Raw genomic sequence first — 23,912 nt, 5'->3', positions numbered from 1 at the left:
TGCTGATTGGAATGTGCATCTGAGCGGAGGGGGTGTCATTTTTTTGTGTCCCTGGAGTAATAGTATGGTGGCCACAGATACTCTGGTGACCCCCTCAAGGGCCCTCCACATTAGCACATAAGGGAAGGGGTGAGTATCCCGAGGACCATAAGTCCATTTTGATCTACGATTGATGGGTTGGAGGGTCAACAAGCACCAGACGGTCCTATTACAAGGATGGCACGGAGGTATGCACCAGGAGGGGGCCCCCATTTTGCTCTTTCATTGTTGCCCACTCTCCTCTACCTCCTCCCCGTATATTGGGCCTTATTGTTCTTTGCAACAGAACTGATTTCCATTGGATGGGAGCGTTCGTCTTCCTCCCAAGAAGCCCCCGACTCTGTACCTGAGAAACCCCCGTGTATTTCAGTGACTTATCTGGGTAGTACGAATAAGAAAAAATGGGATAAAGGCATGAGTAGTCGATCAAGAGTTCCTTGTCGAGTGACTGTCTGCGGGGAGAGGGAGGGGGGTTCAATTTATTCAAGGAAAATCAGCTTCTCGTGAAACGCGTGGCAGAGGCTCGTAAACGTTGTGACTTGTGTAACTCCGGTTAGTCAGAACAGAAGTGTCACAGGTCGTTTAGTGACGCTCATAAACTCCGGCTTTTATTTGCTTAGTTTATTGCTCCGATTGATGGCGGCCGCATATAAGTTACAGAAACGTGTAAGCAGCGACGTTGTGGCGAACCGCGTCAAACCGGTGTAACGGGGTGGTGATTGCCATGTTTATTTAGCGGTCCAGGACCACTACAGACCTAATACTTCTCGCAGCTGAGGGGTTGTTACAATTGTATCCAGTCTAGACAATCCCCCGTGTGCCAAACAGCCTGGACTCCAAACATTTTACCTGCTCTGATACATTGTAACAATCTACTAGCTGTGAGAAATTATTGTTGCTACTTTGTGTTTTTAATTCCTCACGGTTTTCAACATCTATGCTTACTGTGAATGAATGGGACCATTCTTATTAACACCCAGATATTGAAATCTATTCCTGGCCTAATGCAGCTGAAGTTTTGCTACAATTGTATCCAGCAGAAAGAAAGAAAGAGAAAAATAATCCTCTGTGAGCTAAACGCATCAGCAGCACACATCTTTCTCCTGTACCGATAGTTTGCTACAATGTATCAGTGCAGGTATAAACGGGACCAGATTGTTTTGCTCACAGATAATTATCTAGACAGGATACAGTTGTAACAAGTCTTTATGTGGATGTAGACAGCATTGTATCCGTTCACTGGCAGCAAGCGTAGTTGTCGTGAGGCATTAAAACACAAAGTATATTGGAAAGTTTCCGAACTTTTCATATGCTAAAAAACTGGAAAGTTCGGACAATCTACGTTGTTCCACAACTGGGTGAGCAGGTAGACATCCGATGGTTCAGAACTGGAGAGGCAGCGGGTCGGGGGGGGGGGGGCTTGTAATATTGGAGATTATCTGGACTGCGGGGATGTATTTAATATTTACACTTCCAATGATCCGGAATTTCCAATAATCCAGCATCTCGGTGGCGTGATCGTGTCGGATTATCATAATCTTACTGAGGATTAGGGTGAAAGTTGTCCCAGACATAGCACTGACCGCTCTACTATTCAGAGCCTGCTGAGACTTGTAGTTCCCCCTTCAGCTTCTGCTTTCTGACCTCTGTTGTGGAAACATATATTTGAGCTCCTGACAACATGAAAAACCAGTTATATGAAGCGTCGCAGTGTGTCAACACAGGGGGCAGTCCGTAAACAGCAGTGTGAGCGTGACATTTACCTTCCAGGCGGCTACATGTGTGTATTATAAAGGGGTAAATGCAGTGGGGGATTAAGTAGACCACAGTCCCTGGGCTGTTCCACAAACTTGGGCCCTCCTTCCCCACCGCCGCCCTGCCACGCCGTGTCTATAGTGAACACCACGTTTCTGTGCGAGCATTGACAAATGGGTGTAAAGAGTCTCCTTGTCAAAGGGCTGTGTCCCTACATACTGACAGTCTCCAACCATCGCTGACAGTATCACACTGTGTAGGACACATCCTCCTGACAATGGGAATGGTAACACGCATTTGTCTATTAGTTCTGGGTACACAGAGATATGTAGAATACAAGGATTACCTGCAACAGACGTGTCAGGAGAGGGGACAGATCCCCTATAGATCCAGTGACTCACAGGTGACGTCTTCTATGATGGGAGTCGTTCTCTTTTCTTCTCCATCTGACGCAGACCGTTATGGCGACTTCTCCTGATGAGACATCTTTGCTCCTCGCTTCTGCAGCCATTTCCAGCCCCTATAGAAACACACAAATTTAGACACCAAGGACCAGGATCATACATTAAAGGGGTTGTCCGGGCAGAGACCGTTTTTTATACTGATGAGCTATTGATGTTCCCGGACAACCCCTTTTACTCAGACTAATAAATTGGGACCCCAGACTAGATCATAGAATACATACAGACCCCAGACCTTCTAAACTACTGCAGTCCCCAGACCGGACCCCCCTAAACACAGACCCCAGAACACGCACCCTAAATAAATACAGACCTCAGACCAGAACCCCTAAATAAATAGAAATCAGACAGGACCCCTAAATACAGACCCGACCCCCTAAGCTAATACAAATCCCTAAACTAATACAGACCCTAGACCAGGCCCCCTAAATACAGACCCCAGACCAGACCCCCTAATCTAATACAGACCCCTAAACTAATACAGACCGTAGAACAGGCCCCTAAATAGACCAAACTAATACAGACCCCAGAATACAGACCCCTTAAACTAACAGAACCCTAAATATACAAACACTAAATCCCTTAAACTGATAGATCTCAGACCAGACCCCCTAAATACAGACCCCAGACCCCTTAAACCAATACAGACACCAAACTTCCTAAATACAGACCAGACCCCCTAAATACAGTCCCCCTTATACTTGCATAGCAGCTCTCCTTAGTCTTCTCTGTGGAGTTTTGCTGCTGCTCGAGGTCCTACGGTCATGTGACCTTATGTCCAAAGGTCCATACACAATCCCGTTTCGTCGCTGTTTTTGCGACGATTTGCGACAAAGCTGCATTGTACTTTGGGCTGCCATGGGCCCCCGGGGAGCCTTTGGCCCCGTGCGGCCGCCCAAAACGCCCTATGATAATCCGCTATTGGGTGTGACCCACTCACAGCTATTGTTGTGGTTATTCTTATTAACCCTTTCATGACCAAGGGTCATTGATGCCCCTCTGTCCAGGTCAAATTTTCAATTCTGATATGCACTTCATTAAACGATAATCCTTAGAACCGCTTTGAATATCACAACTATTTTTACTTTGTTTTCTTTACAAGACTTACGAGGCTTTCATTTTCTAGATTCGTTTAATTCCATGTTTTAAATTTGTATTATGAGCAGACAAATCACAAAAAATTTGAAAAACACACCTTTTTGAAATTTTATATATATATATTTATCTAACATAAATATATCTATCTGTACAGCTGTGTAACAATGTCTTCTTCTCTCCCCGTCATCCTGGATCTCTGTGGGGGCAGCGGGTCGGAGGATATAAGACTATAGTGACACAACGTGAAAAAAATGGCAGTTAACGGATCAACTGTCAGTTTTTCTTGGCTGTTTTGCATAAATGTGTCTCGAAATTTGAATCCATTTTCCGGCCGTCTGACCGTTTTTCACAAAAGTTTTCTATCCGTTTTTCATGGACGTTAAAAAAAAAAAAAAAAAAAAAAAAAAAGGATGAATTTTATTAGTTTAGTTTTTTTGTCCCAGCCACCTGAAAACACCACAGTGCCCATATAGATATTGACGCAATACCGCTGTAGATAGTGCCACACTTCCCACTGATAGTGCCACACAGTGCCCATGTAGATAGTGCCCATGTAGCTAGTGCCGCACCCCCCTGTAGATAGCAACGTCCCCCCTGCAGATGGCGCCACTTCCCCTGTAGATAGGGACACTCCCCCTGTAGATACCACCCCCCCCCCCCTGTAAATGGCACTTCCTTCCTGTAGATGGTACCACTGTAGCTTACTGTAGGAGCGGAATCCCTCTGACTCAGCTGCACAGTGCTGATGCTGCTGTCATTGTGGAATCAGGGATTCTGCTTCTAGAGGGAGCCCCTGTCTAGGAGGCCGCTTAACTACCACTATAGCCTCCATAGCGGCTGCCTCCGGGCTGTATGGCATGAGGGGGCCCGTGCCGAAGCCGTTACAGCCCCCCCCCCCCATGCCCAGTGGCCCTGCTAGCAGCCGCCATGGCTGCTGCAGCGGTAGCGACGCCACATTCAATAGTATCTACATCCATAGATACTACTGAACGATATGGCAGGGCAGGGAGGTATCTCCCTGCTCTGTCATTTACTATGCAACAGACTCCCAGGCAGAGTGCCAGTAGCTAATAGCGCTCTGCCGGTACTCCGGATCTGGGGAAGCCCCAGACATCTCTGTCTATATATGGACGTGTTGTCAGGAGCATAGCAGTGTCCCAGGCAGAGTGCTAGTAGCGCTTTGCCTGGGACTTTGGCTCTGGGTTTGCCCCTGACATCACTAGCCGTATATGGACAGTGATGTCAGGGGCTTCCCCAGAGCTGGAGCACCGGAGCAGAGCCTTTACTAGTGCTCTGCCCGGGACTTCAGCTCTGCTCCAGACATCACTAGCCATATATGAGCAATGATGTCAGGAGCAGAGCAGGAGTGCCAGGCAGAGTGCTAGTAGTGCTCTGCCCGGGACTATGGCTCTGGGGTTGCCTCTGACACCAGTGTCCATATATGGACCGTGACGTCAGGGGCTTCTACTGAAGCGTAATCCCCAGCCATAAGTAGGCAATGCTCTAATCCCCAGCCATAAGTAGGCAATGCTCTGGCTGGGGATTCCACTCCTAGAGGGAGCCTCAAAGGCGCTACCTACAGGGAGGGCTTTGTGGCACTACCAGGGAGGGGGGCTGTGTGGCACTAACAGGGTTGGGAGCTGTGTGAGGCTTTGTGGCACTACCAGGAAGGGGGACTGTGTGGCACGACCTAAGAGGGGATGGCTGTGTGGCACTACCTGGGAGGAGGGGGTTGTGTGGCACTACCTGGGAGGGAGGACTGTGTGGCACCTGGGGGGCCTGTGTGTAACTATCTCTACAGAGGGCACTAAATTTATGGCGGTACAAACTGGGGGTATAACTTCTATATGGGGGCATAAACCGGGCCTAATGTCTGTATGGGGGAACAAAGTGAAATTTTATGCCCTTTCACTGCCGCTGTGCGTTCCCTCGCAAACGGGCCTACTAAGTCTGTGTCGCTCAAGGGCCCACATAAACCTGGAGCTGGACCTGGGAATGTGTACTAGTGATGGAGGGGGAGGGGGTAATATGCACAGAGGCGGAGCTTTAAGCTTCTGGGCCATAGTGCAAAATGGGACCCACATACCTAATTAGCTTGTGTGATGACATCACACCGGGTGCACCAGCCGCTCCTGTTCAAGAGGGATTACTTAGACATTGTATAGAGCTCTTATTATTACTTTATGAACGAAGCTGTGATGTGAGCCCTGTCTGGTGCTATTAGATGAGCCCCATGTGGCGCTGTTGGTTGGGGCCCGCGGGGCGCGGTTGGTTGGGGCCCGCGGGGCGCGGTTGGTTGGGGCCCACACGGCGCTGTTTACATTCAGCATTGTGTGGCACCATTACTTAAACACTGTATAGTATATTATTTTGCCGTATATATATGGTGGTGGCGGCGGCGGCGGCACTGTAAAGCATTGTGATTTGGACACGGTATAGAAATGTTGTTAAACCAATTTGAGCACCATACTGTATAACACTTATACACTGTATGGAGGAGAGGAGGCATCATCTTATATATAGACTGGTCTGTGTTTGGTAATGCCTTCCCGAAATTTGCTAATTTTTCTGCTAATCGACCTTGTCATTATTTGTCCCCAGCAGCACAGAGTATTATCGTTCTCGTTGCCATTCATTTTCAAATAAATAATAAACAAAAATGTCAAATGTGGCGGAAAAACATTTTTAAAATCCTCAATGTGGAGCAAAGAAACCTCTAGAATCTGCTCTTTCCAGCTGATTTACACGTTTATGTAATTTTGTGGCGCCACTAACTGTTATGTCCTTGTTTTTTTCTTCAGGACGTTCAGTCAGAAGAAGGCCGCAGTGGAGAGAGAGTACGCCCAGGTAAGACAACGCAAGATACATCTCATCAACCGCCCAGTTTACAATGGTATTAACGTCTGTGAAAGAGAAATCACCCCGGAGTTATATATCAAAAATGTGTGATGAAATAGACTTTACTTTATAATACTTATATTAGTCCTGATTGTCCCTCCCATCATGCATCATAATGGAACACAGATCTCATATTCTCTCTGTTCAGGGAAGAGTTTCTCCAGTGCTCATTGTTGCCCCCTGCTAACTAATGTATCTTTGCTGCCAGGAGGAGCATGGGGAGGGAAGTGAAAACTGAATACGTTTCTTGGTAAATTTTTAAAACCTTTCTCCTGTTCTCTTGACAAACTAAGCTAAATATGTTTATCATATCAGCAATAACTTCTCTAACAGCTACCATGTTACTCGGCCAACGTAGAAAAGATTATAACTACTGTAATACTGCCCCCTATGTACAAGAATATAACGACTATAATACTGCTCCCTATATACAAGAATATAACTACTATAATACTGCCCCTATATACAAGAATATAACTACTATAATACTGCTCCTATATACAAGAATATAACTACTATAATACTGCCCCTACATACAAGAATATAACTACTATAATACTGGCTCCTATATACAAGATTATAACTACTATAATACTGGCCCCTATATACAAAAATATAACTACTATAATACTGCCCCCTATATACAAGAATATAACTACTATAATACTGCTCCTATATACAAGAATATAACTACTATAATACTGCTCCTATATACAAGAATATAACTACTATAATACTGCTCCTATATACAATAATATAACTACTATAATACTGCTCCTATATACAAGAATATAACTACTATAATACTGCTCCCTATATATAAGAATATAACTACTATAATACTGCCCCTTATATACAAGAATATAACTACTATAATACTGCTCCTATATACAAGAATATAACTACTATAATACTGCTCCTATATACAAGAATATAACTACTATAATACTTCCCCTATATACAAGAATATAACTACTATAATACTGCCTCCTATATACAAGAATATAACTACTTTACTACTGCCCCCTATATACAAGAATATAACTACTATAATACTGCCCCCTATATACAAGAATATAACTACTATAATACTGCTCCCTATATACAAGAATATAACTACTATAATACTGCTCCATATATACAAGAATATAACTAGTATAATATTGCTCCATATATACAAGAATATAACTACTATAATACTGCCTCCTATATACAAGAATATAACTACTATAATACTGCCTCCTATATACAAGAATATAACTACTATAATACTGCCTCCTATATACAAGAATATAACTACTATAATACTGCCTCCTATATACAAGAATATAACTACTATAATACTGCCCCCTATATACAAGAATATAACTACTATAATACTGCCCCCTATATACAAGAATATAACTACTATAATACTGCCACTTATGTACAAGAATATATAACTACTATAATACTGCATCTATATACAAGAATATAACTACTATAATACTGCCTCCTATATACAAGAATATAACTACTATACTACTGCCCCTATATACAAGAATATAACTACTATAATACTGCCCCTATATACAAGAATATAACTACTATAATACTGCTCCTATATACAAGAATATAACTACTATAATACTGCTCCTATATGCAAGAATATAACTACTATAATACTGCTCCTATATACAAGAATATAACTACTATAATACTGCTCCTATATACAAGAATATAACTACTATAATACTGCCCCCTATATACAAGAATATAACTACTATAATACTGCTCCTATATACAAGAATATAACTACTATAATACTACCCCTATATACAGGAATATAACTACTATAATACTGCTCCTATATACAAGAATATAACTACTATAATACTGCCTTCTATATACAAGAATATAACTACTATAATACTGCTCCTATATACAAGAATATAACTACTATAATACTGCCCCCTATATACAAGAATATAACTACTATAATACTGCCCCCTATGTGTTTGGTCTGAAATCGCTGTACATATCTAATATGGAGAGACTTGTAGTTCCACATTGGGCTTTGGTTCAGGGCCGGCAGTAGTTTGCAGGTGTCCTGAGAACCTGTTTTGTGATGCTCTGGTGTGTATGTCGGGGATGGATTTCAGGTTTGGTCTTGTCCCGGTGCCATCTTCAGCGGCAGCTGTGTGTTTGAGTACTGGTTGCATTCATCAGTGTTGGCGTTCCTCAGCTGGTGCACGAGTCCTTCATAAAGGGAAGCGTTGTTGACCTACACAGCAGGGGAAACTGCTTCCTGCGTCCTGCAATGAATACCTATGAGCGAGCTGAAATTCCGTCTTTGTTCTGGACCAGAGTAGCGATTGTCCGCCGGCTCCATGAGAAAGTGACGGCTTCACATGCCAAGGAATCGTTGCCAGTGTCACCTGCCGGAGACGGGTTTTATGAGAGATTCGTTATGTTTGTGATTTGGATACAATAATTTGACATCCTCGGAATGAAGGGTTCATTCATCAGTGTTACAATTTGTTAAAAAAAAAATAAAAATCTGTGTGAAATCTTTCAGGGTAATTAAGTGATGAATTTTCCTGCAGCGCCTTCGCAGGGGAAATGAAGCATTACGCCGTTCTCATTGAAATAAAAGGGCTGTCCATGTAATGCTCGGATACGCCAGGTCCTCTCCTCTTTATAGCCGCTCTCCATTCTTACTAGTATAGGAGAGTCCTGAATGAGGGACCCACCTCTACAAACTCCAAATTCCCTTACAAGGTGTTTAAAACTTGTGCACATTTTTTTTTTTTTGCGCTTCAAACTAATCTTGGTCACCTACACTGGTGACAGATGATAATAGATGATAACGGCTGCCTTTACAGTGGCTAATGGGGGTTGTTACCCAGCTATTTGTAGACTAGAAACTTCCTTGAAAATGTATATTCCTAATTCCTTACTTTTGCGCTTCCATTTCGCCTATTCCACCCCCAGTGTGTCAGTGTACACTGTTTCTGCCATTCTATTCATGATCCAGGAAGCCTGGGACAGTTGTATAGAGTGTTTCCATGTTGCTGCAGTACATCGGAGTCTGGAAGTCTACAGCAAAACAAGTAGAATATAGATGGTTAATATATATATATATATATATATATATATATATATATATATTTATATTTATATTATTTTTTATTTATTTATTTTATATTTATATATTTTTTTTTATTTTTTATTTTTATTTTTTTTATGATTTCATTTTTGTGTTTTTTATTTTAAAAAAAAACTTTAGTAATACATGATGGTCCTCCAGACTGACAGATTAGGGTACTGTGTGAAATTTTTTAAAAATAGGTTTTCTGTTCTTTTAAATTATGCATGATCGTTTCTCATGTGGTTTCTTGTTCTGGTGTGAATCTCTAACAGTTTGTTTCCCATCATAAAAAAAAAAGTGTTCATTTCGGTCGCTGTCGGCAGTCACGAGACGTACGCTGAACATGAAATAAAAGGAAGCCGATGTGTCCGTACAATGTTACCAGACGAGAGGTGTGAAGTGTCCGAAAACAGAAAGTATCCTCGATTATATTGTAGACGTATCTCTACTGGAGATCAATGAAGGGAGGCTCCATTTTTGGGTCCATTTTTTATTTATTTATTTTTTTACATTTTTTGTTACATTTAAAATTATCAAAAACATAAAAGTAAATAAATGCATTAAAATACATTAAAAAAGTATAAATTTTTATTTGTCATTTTTTTTATTTATTCTGAAATGTATTTTAATCTTTATCAGTAAATAAGTGAAAATTATTTTTTAATTTTAAATACAGAAAATGATGCTATTTTTTATTTTATTTAATAAAACCGTATCCGTGTAATTGGTGCAACTTTCAAAATACTTTTTATTAATGATATATTACTTTTTGACATACAGCTGCTTTGTATCCTGTATATAGATCGGCTGTATCGTGTAATGAGGCCTGAATCCGTTAGGTCAGCGGGACTGACGGGTTCAGTGTGAGCGGGTCCTGCATGTATCTCACTGTTTATCATTTAGATGTGATCGGTTACAGGTGGATCCTGCGTGTAAGACATTTTTTAAGCCACTCGCGTTTTTCGCGGCTGTTCTTGGAGCGGTTTTCAATAGTCTATGAAAAACGGCTTCAAAAACGTCCCAAGAAGTGACCTGCACTTCTTTTTCGCGGCCGGTTTTTTACATGGCGGTTTTTTCAAAAGGTCGCGTAAAAAAAACGGCCCAACGGAACGCCGTTTTTCCCATTGAAATCAATAGGCAGATGTTTAGAGGCATTCTGCTTCCAGTTTTTCGGACCTTTACGGCCCGAAAAGCGGCTGAAAATAAGGCGTGTGAACATACCCTAAGGCCTTATTCACACGGACGTGTCCGTTTTGCGCGCGCAAAAGTTCCGTGTGGCGTCAGCATATGGTGCGTGGCTGCGTGATTTTCACGCAGCCGCCATCATGATGACACTGTTTTTATGTTTATAAACCACTGTTTTCATTCATTTTATTTTACTACTGTAGCGCGCATCACCCGCCGCACCCGGAAGTGCTTCTGTGTGTCGTGTGTGATTTGCACGCACCCATTGACTTAAATGGCTGCGTGCTGCGCGAAACACGGGCAAATATAGGACATGTCGTGAGTTTCACTGACAGTCTGAACGGCCCCATTCACTAAAATAGGTCCGTGCAACGCGCGTGAAAATCACGCACGTATCACGCACGTATAACACTTTCGTGTGAGTAAGGCCTGACCGTTACTGAAAACCCAAAATTTAGTGTCTCAGAAAATTAGAATATTATATAAGCCCAATTTCAAAAATGATTTTTAATACTGAAATGTCGTCCTACTGAAAAGTATGTCCAGTATCTGCGCTCAATACTTGGTCAGGGTTCCGACTTTGCATGAATTACTGCATCAATGCGGCGTGGCATAAGTGCGATCAGTGGTATGGAGGGGATCAGCCTGTGGTACTGCTGAGGTGTTATCAATGCGGCGTGGCATAGAGGTGATCAGTGGCATGGGGCTATCAGCCTGTGGCACTGCTGAGGGGTTATCAATGCGGCGTGGCATGGAGGCGATCAGCCTGTGGCAATGCTGAGGGGTTATCAATGCGGCGTGGCATGGAGGCGATCAGCCTGTGGCAATGCTGTGGTATCAATGCAGCGTGGCATGGAGGCGATCAGCCTGTGGCACTGCTGAGGTGTTATGGAAGCCCAGGTTGCTTTGATATCGGCCTTCAGCTCGTCTGCATTGTTGGGTCTGGGGTCTCATCTTCCTCTTGACAATACCCTATATATATATAGGTCGGGTGGGTTTGCTGGCAGTGATCCTGTGGTTATTACACCAGGTATTGGTACTGTTGGCAGGGTGGGCAGGTGCCAAGTCCTGCTGGAAAATGAAATCCACATCTCCATAAAGCTGTCAGCAGAGGGAAGCATGGAGTGCTGGGAAATGTCCTGCTAGACGCTGCGCTGACTCTGGACTTGACATAACACAGTGACCGGCACCAGCAGATGACACGGCCCCCAAACCATCACTGACTGCAGAGACTTCATACTGGAGCGCAGGACACTTGGACTGACTCCTCTCCACTCTTCCTCCAGACTCCGGGACCGAGATTTCCCAATGAAATGCAAAATTGACTTTCCTCTGATAACAGGACTGTGGACACCGAGCAGCAGACCCGTGCGATTAGAGGCTTAGGAAACCTGTGCGGGTGTTTGGTGTTGATTCGCTGATTAGAGTGTCACACCGGGAGGCGACAATCTGCAACATTTACACAGTATTCAAATTTTCTTAAACACTAAATTTTGGGTTTTCAGTAACTGTTCCCATAATCATCGACATTAAAAGAAAACAATGCTGGAAAACGATCCCTCTGTGTGTAATGAATCTATGGAATATGAGAGACACTTTTTGAATTTAATTACTGAAATAACTTTTTGATGATATTCTAATTCATTGAGAAGGACTAAAATACTTTGTTTTAATTTCTGACCATTTTTAAGATCTGTTCTAATTTTTCAGCCATATTACTGGGTCCTAGTAAACCGATGAGCGAACAATTTTCTGTTAGTTTGTGGATATGTTCAGAAAGAGACATCCAAGTAACTCCATGACCAATGTAAATCTATAGACGCTGTGAAAAAATGGCAAATTAAAAATGGTGGAAGAATTCTACTGTTCCGGCTATGACGTCCTCCGGGCCTGGGCTCGCTCTGTTTCCAGTCATTGCGGCGGGTGGGCAGGTTGTGGTAACCGCTGTCCATGTTGCAGGATGGCGCACAGCATGATTTCCTTCCAGTCCTATGTATCCTGGTTATAACTGGCCTATTGTGATCGCTCGATGTCGTTACCTATATCCCCGGGCTCCTCGCGCTCTCTATGATGTAAATGTTTAATGGCGGAAGGAATTTATTTTCGTCTTTTGATGCGTCACACTTTGCGTAAGTCGGGAAAATTCTTCTGTTATTCTCTGTATTCTGTTATATTTCGAGTCATATCAGGAATGTCATTTACTTTACAAACAGGATTTGTCTGGTGCCGACCGTGGAAAAAGCGGGGGGAGGAGGGGGGGATCACCGGGTCATCTACATACAGTCTACACTCCCGGATCCTCCGCTGGAACTCTGCGCTATTCATACCTATGTCATAAACAATTCATTGAAGGACTGGGTGCCGCGTCGCCTGTGACGGCCTGGGTGCCGCATCGCCTGTGACGGCCTGGGTGCCGCGTCGCCTGTGACGGCCTGGGTGCCGCATCGCCTGTGACGGCCTGGGTGCCAGAAAAAAGACGTCAGAGTCCGACTGCAAAATTATTTCAGACCTCAAGAGAATGCAGTCCCCAGACTACAGCCCTGAAATCCGACCATACACATAAGGCAACGATAGGTCGCAGGATCGATTGTACTAATGATCGCACCAGCAACAGAAGAGACTAAACTTGGCCAATCAGGGAGTCTGGTTTAAAAAAAAACAAAACTACTTCCTGGGTGTGGCTTGTACAAAGTGGCAAATGATCGCTCGAAATGCAGACAAATTTTATCCCATGTGTATGGCCAGCTTTAGAGAAGTCAGCCCCCGGACTTCAATGTATGTTATTCCTAGGTGTGACAGCCCCCCCCCCCCCTACACACTCCCTCACACAGCAGCCCTGCAGCTGATCTTAAAGAAATACGAACACTAGAAATAAATGATAAAGTTAAACCGGAGATATATTTGTCCCCATTGTGTGTACGTCTGCAGGATTTTTTTTGCATGATCCCAGACGGTCTTGTAGAAATCCTGCAAGGACCTATGTTAGTCTATGGGTCCGTGCAGACAGTCCGTGATTTTTACGCAGCGTGTGTCCGCTGCGTAAAAGTTACAACATGTCCTATATTTGTGCATTTCTCGCGCATCACGCACCCATTGAAGTCAATGGGTGCGTGAAAATCACGCGCAGCACACGGAAGCACTTCTGTGGGACGTGCGTGATTCGCGCAACAGCAGTAAAAACTATGAATGAAAACAGAAAAGCACCACGTGCTGCAAACATCCAAACAGTGTGTCATAATGATGGCGGCTGCGCGAAAATCACGCAGCCGCGCATCATATGGTGGTGGCACACGGAGCTGTTAAGTGCCTTTTGCGCGTGCAAAACGCCGCGTTTTTTGCACACGCAAAACGCACACGCTCGTGTAAATCCGCCCTTAAAGTGTTTCATTATTCGCTGAGGGGGGAAGTTTAGACAAGGGCGGAGCTCAAACATCTTTGTGTCCTACTGTAGACAGGACATAGGGGAGGGTCCTACTCCAGCCAGTTGTCTTACAGACAGATATCGGATAGGAAAGAGGAGAGGTGCATGGCTTATCTCCTAGGAGACACACAATCAAAATTGAGAAAATAATTTATTTCTAATATGAGACTCCTAGGAAATGAGGAGTTGAGCGGAGGAAGTGGTTGGGATAAGTTAACTCATTGGCCTGGACTAGTTGCGACCACTACAAGAAAATTGACCGCCAGTCTCAGCGAGCGCAGGGGGACTCGGGTGCCAGAGCCGATCTCCTGTTGGACTACAAGAAGGACGGGGAGCAAAGTTCCCGACTTCTGTTCCCTCTGGGCAATCTAATCCAGGCTTCTTTGCGATGCGCATGTCACTGAATGCCACAGGCGCAGTGCAAACCAGCACAAAGCCGGTCTAGAACCGCGGATCGTGCGCCAAACCCCTGTCCCGGGAACCCTGGTTGAAAAAGACTGAATTACACGAACATCTGAACACAGCAGCACAAATCTCTCCTGTCCTGATAGTTTTTTACATTTTACCTGCTCTGATACATTGTATCCAGTCAAGACAATCATCTGATACAATGTAATAGACCCTCCGGTATGGGGAGCGATCGGTCTGTAAAGGTTTTTCCAGCATCTGAATTTTCCGACTCGCTGACAGCAAGCAGAGATCTTGAAAATTAAAACGTTGCCGAATTTTTCATCCAACAAGGATTGTGCTTTTAAGTCATTACATTTGTTGTAGCTTTCAAGAGCAGCAGGTTATGTGACCCTTTGGTGTCGGTCATTTGAGGCCACCGAAGCCACAAAGTCACCGTCTACTCCGCTCGTTTCTATGTTCGCATCGGACGCTGTTTTCTCCAGCGCTGGAATGTCTCAACTCGGCCAAAGGCAACAGCTCTGCAGAGCCAGAATCCTGCTCCTATTATTGGAAGTGACACAGTGTATCTGCTTGGTCATTCTTGGCTCCGCTTCCACGAGTCTCGGGTGGAGTGGATGGATGGAGAGTCGCCATTTAAAGGGCCATTACACCTAAATCACACTCTGGTTTAATATGTAATTCCTTATTGTAACTTCGGCATGAATCCAGTCTTTTTATCAACTTCTGCTAAAAAAATAAAAAGAATAGATTTGAAGAAGAATTCTAGGTTATTATACTTACTAATGAGAGAAATTCTGAATTGGGAAAATCACCTCTAAGCATTAAAGGGTCTGTCTTTTATTTGGCAAGGAGTATTCTTCTGGAAAATCACTTTTCATCAGTCTTTGTGTATGTATAAATGGGGCTAATATGAATTCTGAATAACTGACCTTTCCCTTTTAAATAAAGCATATGCAAAAAAATATGGGGTTACCGTGCCTTTAAGAGACATAAACAATCGTCACATGATCTACATACAAGGAATACCTTCACATACCTGTCTAATTTGACACCAGGATTTACTAAATTCAAAGCAAAAAACCCTTCACCAACTACAGTATACATTTTCTCTTAAAGGAACAGTAACCCTTAAGTCTACCTTATTATTATTTGCTGTGCAATAATCCGTTGACGTGAGACGCTCCTCTTATAATCCTGGTTCACTATTATAAGTTGAAAACACTAGGGTTAATTCTTCGTGAAAGGAATTGAGTTACCCTCCCCCCTTAGGGCATGCAGAAAGTTACAGGATATCTCCAAGGTGCTCCATTGTATCACGATTATTGTCATTTTATATAGGTGAATGTGTAACTGGACGATTCTGGGAAAACTCTTCGGTTCACGTGTCATTGAACGAGTGAGGGTGTGTTCACATGACCTATTTTCAGTCGTCTGTCAAGCCGTAAACGCCCCGAAAAACGGCAAAAAATGTGGGGACTGAACGCCTCCAAACATCTGCCCATTGATTTCAGTGGGAAAAACGGCAGAATTAACCCAAATCAGATTGTCATTGTGTCTTTATAGCATAGCTCAACCCTGTGAACATTACGTGAAAGATCAGATCTAAGTATAGTGCTGAGTAAATGTTTTGCTTTACTTATCTTGTTCTCATCTTGAGTTGCATCCCGTCTTATGCTCCAGTTACAACCAAAGCTGCATTATAAATGCTACTAATTTCCTGGTATCCGCCTGACTGCGTCTCATATCTCACTACATGATGAGCTCTGCTGTGGTGCGCTGATAGATGTATTTCCATGGTTACAGACTACAAGCAGACCCTGTGTAGTCTGATCTATCAGTCATGTGTTTCTCCACTCCCTCTGCCCCCTTTTCTATTTACTGTAGATTGACCAGATGAACAGTCAGAAGGTGTGGAGTAACGCGTGACTGCAGGATAACTTTACTTGTAGTCTATAACCATGGAGACACACAGGTCTGCATCGGAGCTGTATACATAAAACAGTAGGCAATTTTTAATCAATAAATGGTAAAGTATTAACCATTAAAGCGCAATAAACCTCCAGGGATATTAGATATGAACACACAACCTCCATGTATAATGTAGATCAATATTAACCTGTATATAATCTACAAGTATGTCTGGTGTGTATAGTTCCCCCCTGTATATAATCTACATGTATAATGTCTGGTGTGTGTGTGTGTGTGTGTGTGTATAGTACTCCCTGTATATAGTCTACATGTATAATGTCTGGTGTGTATAGTATATAATCTACATGTATAATGTCTGGTGTGTATAGCGCCCCCTGTATATAATCTACATGTATAATGTCTGGTGTGTATAGTATATAATCTACATGTATAATGTCTGGTGTGTATAGTGCCCCCTGTATATAATCTACATGTATAATGTCTGGTGTGTATAGCGCCCCCTGTATATAATCTACATGTATAATGTCTGGTGTGTGTATAGTATATAATCTACATGTATAATGTCTGTTGTGTATAGGGCCCCCTGTATATAATCTACATGTATAATGTCTGTTGTGTATAGGGCCCCCTGTATATAATCTACATGTATAATGTCTGGTGTGTATAGCGCCCCCTGTATATAATCCTACATGTATAATGTCTGGTGTGTATAGTATATAATCGACATGTATAATGTCTGGTGTGTATAGTGCCCCTGTATATAATCTACATGTATAATGTCTGGTGTGTATAGCGCCCCTGTATATAATCTACATGTATGTCTGGTGTGTATAGTGCCCCCTGTATATAATCTACATGTATAATGTCTGGTGTGTAGAGCGCCCTCTGTATATAATCTACATGTATGTCTGGTGTGTATAGTGCCCCCTGTATATAATCTACATGTATAATGTCGTGTGTGTGTGTGTGTGTGTGTGTGTATAGTACTCCCTGTATATAGTCTACATGTATAATGTCTGGTGTGTATAGTATATAATCTACATGTATAATGTCTGGTGTGTATAGTATATAATCGACATGTATAATGTCTGGTGTGTATAGTGCCCCCTGTATATAATCTACATGTATAATGTCTGGTGTGTGTATAGTATATAATCTACATGTATAATGTCTGGTGTGTATAGTATATAATCCTACATGTATAATGTCTGGTGTGTGTATAGTATATAATCCTACATGTATAATGTCTGGTGAGTATAGCGCCCCCTGTATATAATCTACATGTATAATGTCTGGTGTGTATAGTATATAATCCTACATGTATAATGTCTGGTGAGTATAGCGCCCCCTGTATATAATCTACATGTATAATGTCTGGTGTGTATAGTATATAATCTACATGTATAATGTCTGGTGTGTATAGCGCCCCCTGTATATAATCTACATGTATAATGTCTGGTGTGTATAGTGCCCCCTGTATATAATCTACATGTATAATGTCTGGTGTGTGTATAGTATATAATCTACATGTATAATGTCTGTTGTGTATAGCGCCCCCTGTATATAATCTACATGTATAATGTCTGGTGTGTGTATAGCGCCCCCTGTATATAATCCTACATGTATAATGTCTGGTGTGTATAGTATATAATCGACATGTATAATGTCTGGTGTGTATAGTGCCCCTGTATATAATCTACATGTATAATGTCTAGTGTGTATAGTGCCCCCTGTATATAATCTACATGTATAATGTCTGGTGTGTATAGTGCCCCCTGTATATAATCTACATGTATAATGTCTGGTGTGTATAGCGCCCCTGTATATAATCTACATGTATAATGTCTGGTGTGTATAGCGCCCCTGTATATAATCTACATGTATGTCTGGTGTGTATAGCGCCCCCTGTATATAATCTACATGTATAATGTCTGTTGTGTATAGCGCCCCCGTCCAAAATCTACATGTATAATGTCTGTTGTGTATAGCGCCCCCTGTATATAATCTACTTGTATAATGTCTGGTGTGTATAGCGCCCCCTGTATATAATCTACATGCATAATGTCTGGTGTGTATAGCGCTCCCTGTATATAATCTACATATATAATGTCTGGTGTGTATAGCGCCCCCTGTATATAATCTACATGTATAATGTCTGGTGTGTATAGTACTCCCTGTATATAATCTGCATGCATAATGTCTGGTGTGTATAGCGCCCCCTGTATATAATCTACATTTATAATGTCTGGTGTGTATAGCGCCCCCTGTATATAATCTACATGTATAATGTCTGGTGTGTATAGCGTCCCCTGTATATAATCTACATGTATAATGTCTGGTGTGTATAGCGCTCCCTGTATATAATCTACATGTATAATGTCTGGTGTGTATAGTATATAATCTACATGTATAATGTCTGGTGTGTAGAGCGCCCCCTGTATATAATCTACATGTATAATGTCTGGTGTGTATAGCGCCCCCTGTATATAATCTACATGTATAATGTCTGGTGTGTATAGCGCCCCCTGTATATAATCCACATGTATAATGTCTGGTGTGTAGAGCGCCCCCTGTATATAATCCTACATGTATAATGTCTGGTGTGTAGAGCGCCCCCTGTATATAACCTACATGTATAATGTCTGGTGTGTAGAGCGCCCCCTGTATATAATCTACATGTATAATGTCTGGTGTGTATAGCGCCCCCTGTATATAATCCTACATGTATAATGTCTGGTGTGTAGAGCGCCCCCTGTATATAACCTACATGTATAATGTCTGGTGTGTAGAGCGCCCCCTGTATATAATCTACATGTATAATGTCTGGTGTGTAGAGCGCCCCCTGTATATAATCTACATGTATAATGTCTGGTGTGTATAGCGCCCCCTGTATATAATCCACATGTATAATGTCTGGTGTGTAGAGCGCCCCCTGTATATAATCCTACATGTATAATGTCTGGTGTGTAGAGCGCCCCCTGTATATAATCCTACATGTATAATGTCTGGTGAGTATAGCGCCCCCTGTATATAATCTATATGCATAATGTCTGGTGAGTGTATAGTGCTTCCTGTATATAATCTACATGTATAATGTCTGGTGTGTATAGCGCCCCCTGTATATAATCTACATGTATAATGTCTGGTGTGTATAGCGCCCCCTGTATATAATCTACATGTATAATGCCTGGTGTGTATAGCGCTCCCTGTATATAATCTACATGTATAATGTCTGGTGTGTATAGTATATAATCTACATGTATAATGTCTGGTGTGTATAGCGCCCCCTGTATACAATCTACATGTATAATGTCTGGTGTGTGTGTGTATAGTACTCCCTGTATATAATCTACATGTATAATGTCTGGTGTGTATAGTATATAATCTACATGTATAATGTCTGGTTTGTGTATAGTATATAATCTACATGTATAATGTCTGGTGTGTATAGTATATAATCTACATGTATAATGTCTGGTGTGTATAGTATATAATCTACATGTATAATGTCTGGTGTGTGTATAGTATATAATCTACATGTATAATGTCTGGTGTGTATAGCGCCCCCTGTATATAATCTACATGTATAATGTCTGGTGTGTGTATAGTATATAATCTACATGTATAATGTCTGTTGTGTATAGCGCCCCCTGTATATAATCTACATGTATAATGTCTGGTGTGTATAGCGCCCCCTGTATATAATCCTACATGTATAATGTCTGGTGTGTATAGTATATAATCGACATGTATAATGTCTGGTGTGTATAGTGCCCCTGTATATAATCTACATGTATAATGTCTGGTGTGTATAGCGCCCCTGTATATAATCTACATGTATGTCTGGTGTGTATAGTGCCCCCTGTATATAATCTACATGTATAATGTCTGGTGTGTAGAGCGCCCTCTGTATATAATCTACATGTATAATGTCTGGTGTGTATAGTATATAATCTACATGCATAATGTCTGGTGTGTATAGCGCCCCCTGTATATAATCTACATGTATAATGTCTGGTGTGTGTGTGTATAGCGCTCCCTGTATATAATCTACATGTATAATGTCTGGTGTGTATAGCGCCCTCTGTATATAATCTACATGTATGTCTGGTGTGCATAGTGCCCCCTGTATATAATCTACATGTATAATGTCTGTTGTGTATAGCGCCCCCCGTATAAAATCTACATGTATAATGTCTGTTGTGTATAGCGCCCCCTGTATATAATCTACTTGTATAATGTCTGGTGTGTATAGCGCCCCCTGTATATAATCTACATGCATAATGTCTGGTGTGTATAGCGCTCCCTGTATATAATCTACATATATAATGTCTGGTGTGTATAGCGCCCCCTGTATATAATCTACATGTATAATGTCTGGTGTGTATAGTACTCCCTGTATATAATCTGCATGCATAATGTCTGGTGTGTATAGCGCCCCCTGTATATAATCTACATTTATAATGTCTGGTGTGTATAGCGCCCCCTGTATATAATCTACATGTATAATGTCTGGTGTGTATAGCGTCCCCTGTATATAATCTACATGTATAATGTCTGGTGTGTATAGCGCTCCCTGTATATAATCTACATGTATAATGTCTGGTGTGTATAGTATATAATCTACATGTATAATGTCTTGTGTGTGTATAGTACTCCCTGTATATAATCTACATGTATAATGTCTGGTGTGTATAGTATATAATCTACATGTATAATGTCTGGTGTGTATAGTATATAATCTACATGTATAATGTCTGGTGTGTAGAGAGCCCCCTGTATATAATCTACATGTATAATGTCTGGTGTGTATAGCGCCCCCTGTATATAATCTACATGTATAATGTCTGGTGTGTAGAGAGCCCCCTGTATATAATCTACATGTATAATGTCTGGTGTGTATAGCGCCCCCTGTATATAATCTACATGTATAATGTCTGGTGTGTATAGCGCCCCCTGTATATAATCTACATGTATAATGTCTGGTGTGTACAGCGCCCCCTGTATATAATCTACATGTATAATGTCTGGTGAGTGTGTATAGTGCCCCCTGTATATAATCTACATGTATAATGTCTGGTTTGTATAGCGCCCCCTGTATATAATTTACATGTATAATGTCTGGTATGTATAGCGCCCCCTGTATATAATTCACATGTATAATGTCTGGTATGTAGAGCGCCCCCTGTATATAATCCTACATGTATAATGTCTGGTGTGTATAGCGCCCCCTGTATATAATCCACATGTATAATGTCTGGTGTGTAGAGCGCCCCCTGTATATAATCCTACATGTATAATGTCTGGTGTGTATAGTATATAATCTACATGTATAATGTCTGGTCTGTAGAGCGCCCCCTGTATATAATCTACATGTATAATGTCTGGTGTGTAGAGCGCCCCCTGTATATAATCTACATGTATAATGTCTGGTGTGTATAGCGCCCCCTGTATATAATCCACATGTATAATGTCTGGTGTGTAGAGCGCCCCCTGTATTTAATCCTACATGTATAATGTCTGGTGTGTAGAGCGCCCCCTGTATATAATCCTACATGTATAATGTCTGGTGAGTATAGCGCCCCCTGTATATAATCTACATGTATAATGTCTGGTGTGTATAGCGCCCCCTGTATATAATCTACATGTATAATGTCTGGTTTGTATAGCGCCCCCTGTATATAATCTACATGTATAATGCCTGGTGTGTATAGTACTCCCTGTATATAATCTACATGTATAATGCCTGGTGTGTATAGCGCTCCCTGTATATAATCTACATGTATAATGTCTGGTGTGTATAGCGCCCCCTGTATACAATCTACATGTATAATGTCTGGTGTGTGTGTATAGTACTCCCTGTATATAATCTACATGTATAATGTCTGGTGTGTATAGTATATAATCTACATGTATAATGTCTGGTTTGTGTATAGTATATAATCTACATGTATAATGTCTGGTTTGTGTATAGTATATAATCTACATGTATAATGTCTGGTTTGTGTATAGTATATAATCTACATGTATAATGTCTGGTGTGTATAGTATATAATCTACATGTATAATGTCTGGTGTGTATAGTATATAATCTACATGTATAATGTCTGGTGAGTATAGCGCCCCCTGTATATAATCTACATGCATAATGTCTCGTGTGTATAGCGCTCCCTGTATATAATCTACATGTATAATGTCTGGTGAGTATAGTATATAATCTACATGTATAATGTCTGGTGTGTATAGCGCCCCCTGTATATAATCTACATGTATAATGTCTGGTGTGTGTATAGTATATAATCTACATGTATAATGTCTGGTGTGTATAGTATATAATCTACATGTATAATGTCTGGTGAGTATAGCGCCCCCTGTATATAATCTACATGTATAATGTCTGGTGAGTATAGCGCCCCCTGTATATAATCTACATGCATAATGTCTCGTGTGTATAGCGCTCCCTGTATATAATCTACATGTATAATGTCTGGTGAGTATAGTATATAATCTACATGTATAATGTCTGGTGTGTATAGCGCCCCCTGTATATAATCTACATGTATAATGTCTGGTGAGTATAGTATATAATCTACATGTATAATGTCTGGTGTGTATAGCGCCCCCTGTATACAATCTACATGTATAATGTCTGGTGTGTGTGTATAGTACTCCCTGTATATAATCTACATGTATAATGTCTGGTGTGTATAGTATATAATCTACATGTATAATGTCTGGTTTGTGTATAGTATATAATCTACATGTATAATGTCTGGTTTGTGTATAGTATATAATCTACATGTATAATGTCTGGTTTGTGTATAGTATATAATCTACATGTATAATGTCTGGTGTGTATAGTATATAATCTACATGTATAATGTCTGGTGTGTATAGTATATAATCTACATGTATAATGTCTGGTGAGTATAGCGCCCCCTGTATATAATCTACATGCATAATGTCTCGTGTGTATAGCGCTCCCTGTATATAATCTACATGTATAATGTCTGGTGAGTATAGTATATAATCTACATGTATAATGTCTGGTGTGTATAGCGCCCCCTGTATATAATCTACATGTATAATGTCTGGTGAGTAGAGCGCCCCCTGTATATAATCCTACATGTATAATGTCTGGTGAGTAGAGCGCCCCCTGTATATAATCCTACAAGTATAATGTCTGGTGTGTATAGTATATAATCCTACATGTATAATGTCTGGTGTGTAGAGCGCTCCCTGTATATAATCTACATGTATAATGTCTGGTGTGTATAGCGCCCCCTGTATATAATCTACATGTATAATGTCTGGTGTGTATAGCGCCCCCTGTATATAATCTACATGTATAATGTCTGGTGTGTATAGCGCCCCCTGTATATAATCTACATGTATAATGTCTGGTGTGTATAGCGCCCCCTATATATAATCTACATGTATAATGTCTGGTGTGTATAGCGCCCCCTGTATATAATCTACATGTATAATGTCTGGTGTGTATAGTATATAATCCTACATGTATAATGTCTGGTGAGTATAGCGCCCCCTGTATATAATCTACATGTATAATGTCTGGTGTGTATAG

The 23,912-nt window shown here is 41.4% G+C and overlaps 1 protein-coding gene across 3 annotated transcripts in view; it reads left to right on the top strand.

The window, feature by feature from the left end:
- Positions 1-23,912, top strand: part of FCHSD2 (FCH and double SH3 domains 2) — a 162,406-nt gene that overhangs the window by 30,388 nt on the left and 108,106 nt on the right. For all 3 annotated transcript variants that reach the window (XM_075851328.1, XM_075851327.1, XM_075851326.1), the window contains exon 3: positions 6,155-6,200. In XM_075851328.1, the coding sequence (XP_075707443.1) occupies positions 6,155-6,200 (46 nt within the window). The remainder of the gene's footprint in view (positions 1-6,154; positions 6,201-23,912) is intronic.

Source organism: Rhinoderma darwinii, chromosome 2 (assembly GCF_050947455.1).
Source record: "Rhinoderma darwinii isolate aRhiDar2 chromosome 2, aRhiDar2.hap1, whole genome shotgun sequence".
Taxonomy (NCBI): Eukaryota; Metazoa; Chordata; class Amphibia; order Anura; family Rhinodermatidae; genus Rhinoderma; species Rhinoderma darwinii.
This window is presented reverse-complemented; position numbering and strand designations above follow the sequence as displayed.